Source organism: Lutra lutra, chromosome 6 (assembly GCF_902655055.1).
Source record: "Lutra lutra chromosome 6, mLutLut1.2, whole genome shotgun sequence".
In the NCBI taxonomy this organism is placed as follows: Eukaryota; Metazoa; Chordata; class Mammalia; order Carnivora; family Mustelidae; genus Lutra; species Lutra lutra.
In genome coordinates, this window is record NC_062283.1 from 2,876,051 (window position 1) to 2,884,511 (window position 8,461).

Sequence of the window (8,461 nt, forward strand, 5' to 3'; positions counted from 1 at the left end):
ATCATTGGTGAGCAGGAAGGTTGAAAGTGCAGAGAGGGAAGCAGATTCTTCATCAGTCATGGGGTCACTGAGGACAAGAGAAAGACTTTGGTTGCAGACTAGGACAGCTCTGAAACCCATTAAGAAATATTCAAATATCACGTTAAAGTAAAGGGATAGACTGCTTTTCTTTCCATTGTCATATAGAGCACAGTCTAAAAGGCCTGTCCAAGTGTTTTTTAACTTATTTTAAGATAATGTGCTTCAGTTTGACTATTAGGGTCTAATATCTGTGAAAAATCTGTGATTTTAGATAATCTGTAGGATGTTGATAATTTTAGTGAGTTTTGTCATTGGAGATGGAAATTATGTCAGTAGAAAAGATCATTTAGAAGTTATATTTGTGCTATCGGACAATAACCCTTTTTGACCTAAATTTGCTCTTTTGGTTTTATTTCAGTCTTTTGTAGGGGAGGGAAATTTTCCCTTCATCCATTTTGGTTCTTGGCTGGAAACTCTGTTACAAAACACAGATTAGCAAGAGAAAAAATAATCAGACATTTATTAACGTGTATTTCATAGACACATGATACCCTGGGAATTCAAAGGTGACTTAGAACTGCAGTTTATGCAGCATCTTGAGAAAGAACTATAGATACACAGAGAAGTGACGGGACAAAGGAAGGCAGTTTTAGGCTTTTAAGGACCCTGGGAAGGTAAATATATGGGAGGAAACAGGAAGGTTTGCTGATTCTTCTGGTGTCTCTCTGAGCTGCTAAGATTCTAGAGGTCTCCAAGATAGCCTTTATCCCCTTCCTGCCTTAAGGCAGAAAACAGGAAGGGTGGAGGGAACTTTCCTGTGATTGTTGCTTAACTGCCTGGAACCCCAAAGCTTTATGTTGAAGACTATATTGTTTCCTTCACTTTTTTGAATTATTGATGGTCTTGAAAATGTCCTATACGCCTTTGAACTAGGTTTATCTTCCTGATAATCTCTTATGATTTATATACTAGAACTCAGTATATGAGACTAGGCAAATTTTGAGTTTTATACTTTGATAGCACATAAGGTAACAATCATGAAGACCAACTTTCCCATGGGAAGAAAATTAGGGTTTATTTGCTTTCTAGCCTACTGAGTGGATTGGAGACCCACTAAGAAAATATGCACTTCATTTGATTGACCTAGAGTTGGACTCCAGTGTTAATAGTAAGTGTTGTCCTTTTCTTTAACACTCCACAAGGATAGAAGGTTGCAAGTAAATAGAGAAGTGGCTATCCCTTTTGATCCAATACCTAGGAAACATACTCTGCCCTTCTAATCAAGCCAAACTAGTTTGAAGGACCCTGGCAGGGGAGCAGTGGAGCCTTTCTAAAATTAAGCGATGAATTCTGAGACCTTGCCAGACAAGAGTGTCACAAAACTTACTGCATGCGTCTAACATGGCCGGAGTGTTCTTGGAAGAGAAACTCCTTTCACGAAGGGAGATCCAAGGAAAGCATTACAACAGCTTTTTTTGACAAAGTAGGTGGCTCTGAAAAGAGCCTTTTTTCCAAAGTCCAGAGACAGCAGGCTTGGATTACGCCCTCTCGCCGCGGATGCGGCGCGCCAGCTGGATGTCCTTGGGCATGATGGTGACGCGCTTGGCGTGGATGGCGCAGAGGTTGGTGTCCTCGAAGAGCCCCACCAGGTAGGCCTCGCACGCCTCCTGCAGCGCCATGACGGCCGAGCTCTGGAAGCGCAGGTCGGTCTTGAAGTCCTGCGCGATCTCGCGCACCAGCCGCTGGAACGGCAGCTTGCGGATCAGCAGCTCGGTGGACTTCTGGTAGCGCCGGATCTCGCGCAGGGCCACCGTGCCGGGCCGGTAGCGGTGCGGCTTCTTCACGCCGCCCGTGGCCGGCGCGCTCTTGCGGGCCGCCTTGGTGGCCAGCTGCTTGCGCGGGGCCTTGCCGCCGGTCGACTTGCGCGCCGTCTGCTTCGTGCGAGCCATGACACGTCCGCAGGAGAGAAATCCGGCCAGAAAGTAGCCCGCCACAGTTCCTGACCGCATTTATAGATCAGTCTGGTTCGCAGGTCCCGCGTTGTAATCTAATTGGTTCTCAGGTTGCTCTCGCGAGAAATGATTGGGTAGACGTTAAGATTTGAATATAGAATCAAAGTTTATTTCTTGTTCCTATTTACTCCTAGTTTACTTGAAATTGAGTTCATAAAAGTGAGATTTCATTTAGAGTCGATTTGCGTGCACTACATTCATGGCATTTTTTTGTGAAAAGGCAAAAACGAAGAAATAAAATTTTTTAGTAAGAATACCGTCCGCCAAAAATTTAAAAAGCCCGCCGTGACATGTGATTGGCTGGTTATCTCTCCTTTGTTCTCTTTTCTTTCTACGTTTTAGACTCTCTGACAGCAAGTTTGAATATACTGTATTTATAATTACGTACATTTGTATGTAAAGTGTGCATTTTTATACTAAAAAAGTTTCAACGTGTGGATATATTTTGGTCTTGATTACTATAGTTTGTCATTTACATAGGTTACACCCCTAAGTTAGGTCCTGACAGAATTGTAATTTCCTTGAGAGACTCTTCGTGCATTTGTAAACATTTTATTTAACTCACTTCATGAATCTGTAATTTTACATCATAGGGATGGAAGTTACATTTTAACTAGAAATGAACTCTTTGTAGCCATTAGGGAGCATGAGCTACCCAATATTTGAAATAGGAAATATTTAACACAGTAGAAGTATAACAAGATTTCCCAGAATTCAAATGGTCAAGACATAGGTAAACACGTCACCTAGGGTTTGTAGGTATTTCAGCGCTTTTTAGAAAAAGTGGGTGGCTCTTAAAAGAGCCTTTGGTTGGTGGGAGAGGGAGTGCTGGTTTTGTTAACATCTCACTTGCCCTTGGCCTTGTGGTGGCTCTCGGTCTTCTTGGGCAGCAGCACGGCCTGGATGTTGGGCAGCACGCCGCCCTGCGCGATGGTGACCTTGCCCAGCAGCTTGTTGAGCTCCTCGTCGTTGCGGATGGCCAGCTGCAGGTGGCGCGGGATGATGCGCGTCTTCTTGTTGTCGCGCGCCGCGTTGCCCGCCAGCTCCAGGATCTCGGCCGTCAGGTACTCGAGCACGGCCGCCAGGTACACCGGCGCTCCGGCCCCGACCCGCTCCGAGTAGTTGCCCTTGCGGAGCAGGCGGTGCACGCGGCCCACCGGGAACTGCAGGCCCGCCCGCGACGAGCGCGTCTTGGCCTTGGCGCGAGCCTTGCCGCCCTGCTTCCCGCGTCCGGACATAGCGAGTGTTAAGTGAGAGCAAAAGCCCGCAGGAACAGCCAAAAAAGATGTCCTGGAAGCAGCGAAAGGATGCCAATTATAGTGCTGAATGGAAGTGGAATACTCGAGTTGGGATTGGTTAGAGTCATCGTTTGGAGATCCAACCAATAAGAAAGAAGATTTGACGCATTCAAATTTACATATTTCTCGTCACTAATTTATTATCAAATCAGATCCGGATATTCTTGCATACCTTATTTGCATAGATGGACTATAAAAGAGGAGACTGTGGATCCAGTCGGACATTTTAGGTCTTTTCTGTGTGTCTGTTTGTAAGTTGGGTTGTTAGTGTTCAAAATGCCTGAACCAGCCAAGTCCGCTCCGGCCCCGAAGAAGGGCTCCAAGAAGGCGGTGACCAAGGCGCAGAAGAAGGACGGCAAGAAGCGCAAACGCAGCCGCAAGGAGAGCTACTCGGTGTACGTGTACAAGGTGCTGAAGCAGGTGCACCCCGACACGGGCATCTCGTCCAAGGCCATGGGCATCATGAACTCGTTCGTCAACGACATCTTCGAGCGCATCGCGGGCGAGGCGTCCCGCCTGGCGCACTACAACAAGCGCTCGACCATCACGTCCAGGGAGATCCAGACGGCCGTGCGCCTGCTGCTGCCCGGGGAGCTGGCCAAGCACGCCGTGTCCGAGGGCACCAAGGCCGTCACCAAGTACACCAGCTCCAAGTGACCTCGCCAAGTAAGCGTCTTGTGATCCAACCCAAAAGGCTCTTTTCAGAGCCACTTCCATTTTCATTCAAAGAGTTGTAATACTAAGTATTTCACTTCATCGGTGTAGGGAGGCACACTTTAAAAAAAAATATTTTTTCTATTAGCATGTAAGCTATTAGTAGTCCCAGTGGCACAGGTCTGTGAATCGCCAGGTTTACACATTAAGTACCACATACCTCACCCAATGTCCACGGTAAATTCACTTTTTAAAAGGAATTTCCTTGGACACTGTCCCCAAAGGAGGAATATCCTAACACCACGTATTAAAGCCTGGAAGTCGTTTAATACTTTAAGATTTCTCTTCTCTTTATATTGTCCGTGTTATAGAGCCTGGACCTTTGCACTATAGTCCATGTTTTCCTATTTGCTTGTGGGATGCATGGCTCCAAGCCTCCATTCACATTCATTTAATGGGAAATGACTAGATGTGAAAGCATTTGTTGATTGCATTTCCTTTCTTCTTCCTTGCTTTCAAGGGACTAACAGTCTCAAGTTTATCGCCTTGAGTTCTTCCAGGCAGGGGAAAGCATTCTAGGATACAGAAGGGAATTGAATTTGAGGCCAGCCTCAGTTCAATAGAGTATGGGGTTTCCTCTCAGTCTAACCTTTCTTTCTAACCAAGCCTTTCTTCTTAGGTGACTCAGGACACTTAAGGAAAGTTGAACAAAGAATGCACTCAGAAAAGAGATGAGATATATAGCCCGGTGCTGGAGAGAGGAGATAATTCACATGAAAGTACTTACTAAAGTGTTGAGAAATCTACTGGGTTTGAAGTGTCTTTGAATTTTATTTAGAGACCAGAGTCAGAAGACTTTGGTGGGAATGTTCTGCTATGTAAATGAACTTTGGTTCTCACACCCACTGTGCCTCACTTTATAAAATGAGACTTATGAAATATGTTATTTAGTAATAAATACTATAATAAAGTATGGACACTTGTGAAAACAAATGCAATTTAAAATAATACACATTTAAGAGGGATTTGCAATGCAGAAGGTTTTTATAAACATCAGCTAAAAATTTCCATTTCTCCTACACTTCATATATAATAAATGCAAGCTTTTTAAAGTAGAATTATAATCAGAAGTAATAATACTACAATGAGTGAAGCAAATGTTACTCCATGAAATTAGAGTTGCTGCTCTTAAATCTAGGCATCCTAAACACAAGGAAAAAAGTAAATGTAAAATGCTGTCCTCAGAATTACAGTAATTTGAACATTATGGGAGCCTGCTATATTTAGGAAGAATTTACATGCATCTATAGTAATTCTGATAATATTTACACATTTAAATTTACATATACGTGTATTTGTAATCTTAACCTCACTGAATACAGAATCAATAATTCAGCTATGGGAATGTATTAACTAATTTCCTATTGCTGGTTTGACAGTATCAGAAATTTATGCCTTACATTAGTAGAAATTTCTAATTTCATAAATCTATAGATCAGAATTGGGCATGGATCTCACTGAGCTAAATCAAGGTGTCAGGAATTCTGCATTCTTCTCTGGGGTCTCTCAAAATAAACCTCTTGGCTTGCCTTTTCCACATTCTAGAGGCTATCCTCTTTCCTTGGCTCAAGGGCCCCTTTTCTCAATTTTCAAAGCCAGCCAGCCATCTCTGGCCAGACCCTCAGGCTGTTATCTCTCTGGTTCTGTCCTCAGGTTCCCTCTTCTAATTTTAAGTATCTATGTGATTACACTGGGTTCACTTGGATAATCCAGGATAATCTCCCTTTAAAAAATCAGGCGATTAGCAATCTTACTGCCACCTGCAACATTAATTGTCCTCTGTCCTCAAGCCCAGCATATTCACAGACCCGTGGAGGTTAGCAGTTAAAGATAATCAGGATGGCATTTTTACGCCTCGCACCGCAGGTCACAGTGTTTTTAGAATCTGATAGAAAGCTATATACTTTCTGTCCTACAAGTGGGAAGAATATATGGACGCACTACTATATATGCCTTCAGGATATTCTTGAATTCTGAGAAACGTCATTGCCATGTTTAGATATTTGTTTAGTTCTGGGACTACATAAAGCAAAAATTGACTATGACAGTATAAGCTTATGTATACAGCTGCCTGGTATTTTTAGAAATCACCCTTTTACATTTCTCTCTTTGTTGCATTTGTTTTGTTTGAAAATGTATATACTCTTTTGTATGTTGTTTTGTGTGTGTGTGTGTGTGTGTGTGCGCGTGCGCACGTGCATTTGTGTTGTGTAGGGAGTAGAAAGTTTGTTATTCATGGGAGAAATTATACAAGAATATAAGATAGTTTTAATTCTTTCCTACCTAGGTTGAAGCCCTAAAGATATTTTGTATGTGCAATCTTAGCACTTAACTCATGTGGCATACCATTCACAGCAGTTTATAACTTGAAGTAGTTTTCTAATGACAAGAACAGAAGTGTGAATTTCCATTACCATTCTTATATATATCTGCATATGCCAGGGGAGTGGTAGTGTTACTAGAATTGTTATGCCCCAATAATGGGTCCATGATTAAAGGAGCGAGACTGATACAAAGCGAAGGTCAAGCAAAGCTTTATTTCGCGCCAAGCATCAAGAATCTAACCGAACGTTCGGGCACGCAGCTCTTACAAGAGAGGGAGCCCTTTCTCTGTTTCACAGACTAGCTTTTAAGGGCAAAGGCCATGCGGTCGGGCCTGGCCAGGCACAGGTGGCCAATGAGATTGTAACACACACAGGAAATGCCACAGTGATGCTAGGTGACCAATTGAGTTACAATTTACCCTAGTAAACGTTTGAACCAGCCTATTACACCTTAATTGGGATTGGCGCCCAAAAGGCTCCCAAAGGGTGGGGCCCATACTCCTTGGTAACCAGGGAGACAGTATGCAACCCCCAACTGACCGGTTGTCTCCAACTGGCCTGACCCACCTTTGTATCTGGGCTTTGTTACCTGAAGCTGGTTTCTGGGACTTGTCTCCAAGTAAATCCCCTGGGGGAAGGGGAGCAGGGACAGTTTCTAAATAGATCATTACAGAATGACCTATGCATTGAAAAAAAAAAAAGATTTTATTTATTTATTTATTTGTCAGAGAGAGAGAGAGAGAGAGAGAGAGCAGGAATACGGTGAAGGGCTGAGGGAGAAGCAGACTCCCTATTGAGCAGGGAACCCGATGTGGAACTCAATCCTGGGACCCTGGGATCATAACCATATGTCGGTTATGGCAGACATAACCAACTGAGCCACCCAGGCAGCCACATATGAAATTTTTTTTATAATTTAAAAAGAATTTTTGTTGACCAGAACAGAAATTAGCTGATATAAAGTCCACCCAGGAGGAAAATAACAATTTTAAGGAGAGGCACCAAAATATCCTTAAAAGGAGTTTTTTTCCTAGACTGCCTGATTACTGCAATGTGGACTTTTGCCAGTGGTCTCACCTTTCACTAAACGAGCCTTGGGAAAATCCTCATTACCATTAAATGACCGCATCTTGGAGTCAGTGATGTTTGTTTTTCAATTTTCATGCATTGGCTTGTTCCCACTAGCACCTGCAAATTATATTGGCTTAAGCAAACAAATCCATTAGAAGTGTACAAAGATTAATCTGGAAATAAGCCAGTTTCTTTTTACCACATCATGCCACAAACAAAAATAGTGCTACCAAATTTCTTAAGCCCTCTTGGTTTTTCACAGAACCAATGTGTAAAGGACACTACATCCCAGCAAGCTTTAGTGAAACACTCTTGTCACCACGTGGGCCAGGCTTGTAGTTAAAAAGGGCAATAGAGACAAGAGAAAGCCATCCTACCATTAGCTACCCTGGTACCTTTCTCTTTCCACCAGTGAAAAGGTATCTGTTTTAAGGCGCTAGTACCATACACCAGCAAGGGTAACATTCCAGCAAAGCAAACCCTCTTCAGCACTTACATTAACTATCAAAGCCGCGACATCTCACGCTGAAAAAATGGCTGGCCCTTAAGTGTCTCTGGGGTTCAATCCGAAGACATTTTGTCAGGATTTTTTGGAGCTCCAGCTCCAGGGGCAGCAGCAGGCGCACGGCCGTCTGGATCTCCCTGGACGTGATGGTCGAGCGCTTGTTGTAGTGCGCCAGGCGGGACGCCTCGCCCGCGATGCGCTCGAAGATGTCGTTGACGAACGAGTTCATGATGCCCATGGCCTTGGACGAGATGCCCGTGTCGGGGTGCACCTGCTTCAGCACCTTGTACACGTACACCGAGTAGCTCTCCTTGCGGCTGCGTTTGCGCTTCTGGCCGTCCTTCTTCTGCGCCTTGGTCACCGCCTTCCTGGAGCCCTTCTTCGGGGCTGGCAACAAACTTCCGTGGCTCTGGCATGACGAACAAAAACTAGGATTCTGAGATAAGAAATATGTGCCCTGCTTACAATGCTCATATTTTATGGCTCCTATGTGACCGAAGTGTTCAAAGAGACTTC

At 43.9% G+C, this 8,461-nt stretch overlaps 4 protein-coding genes and 1 pseudogene across 4 annotated transcripts in view; 1 reads left to right on the forward strand and 4 right to left on the reverse strand.

Moving 5' to 3' along the window:
• The window catches only part of LOC125102055 (histone H2B type 1-M), an 82,862-nt gene that overhangs the window by 37,600 nt on the left and 36,801 nt on the right, over window positions 1-8,461 (reverse strand). The gene's annotated exons all lie outside the window — the stretch shown is intronic.
• On the reverse strand, window positions 1,508-1,990 carry LOC125102039 (histone H3.1). Its single transcript, XM_047732727.1, has one exon. The coding sequence runs from the start codon at window positions 1,968-1,970 to the stop codon at window positions 1,560-1,562; it is 411 nt and encodes a 136-aa protein (XP_047588683.1). The 5' UTR covers window positions 1,971-1,990; the 3' UTR covers window positions 1,508-1,559.
• Window positions 2,818-3,553, reverse strand: LOC125102044 (histone H2A type 1-D). The gene has a single exon (XM_047732734.1). It carries the CDS (start codon window positions 3,269-3,271, stop codon window positions 2,879-2,881), a length of 393 nt encoding a protein of 130 aa, XP_047588690.1. The 5' UTR covers window positions 3,272-3,553; the 3' UTR covers window positions 2,818-2,878.
• Window positions 3,586-4,013, forward strand: LOC125102063 (histone H2B type 1-C/E/F/G/I). Its single transcript, XM_047732766.1, has one exon. The coding sequence runs from the start codon at window positions 3,608-3,610 to the stop codon at window positions 3,986-3,988; it is 381 nt and encodes a 126-aa protein (XP_047588722.1). The 5' UTR covers window positions 3,586-3,607; the 3' UTR covers window positions 3,989-4,013.
• Window positions 7,240-8,376, reverse strand: LOC125102037 (histone H2B type 1-K-like; annotated as a pseudogene).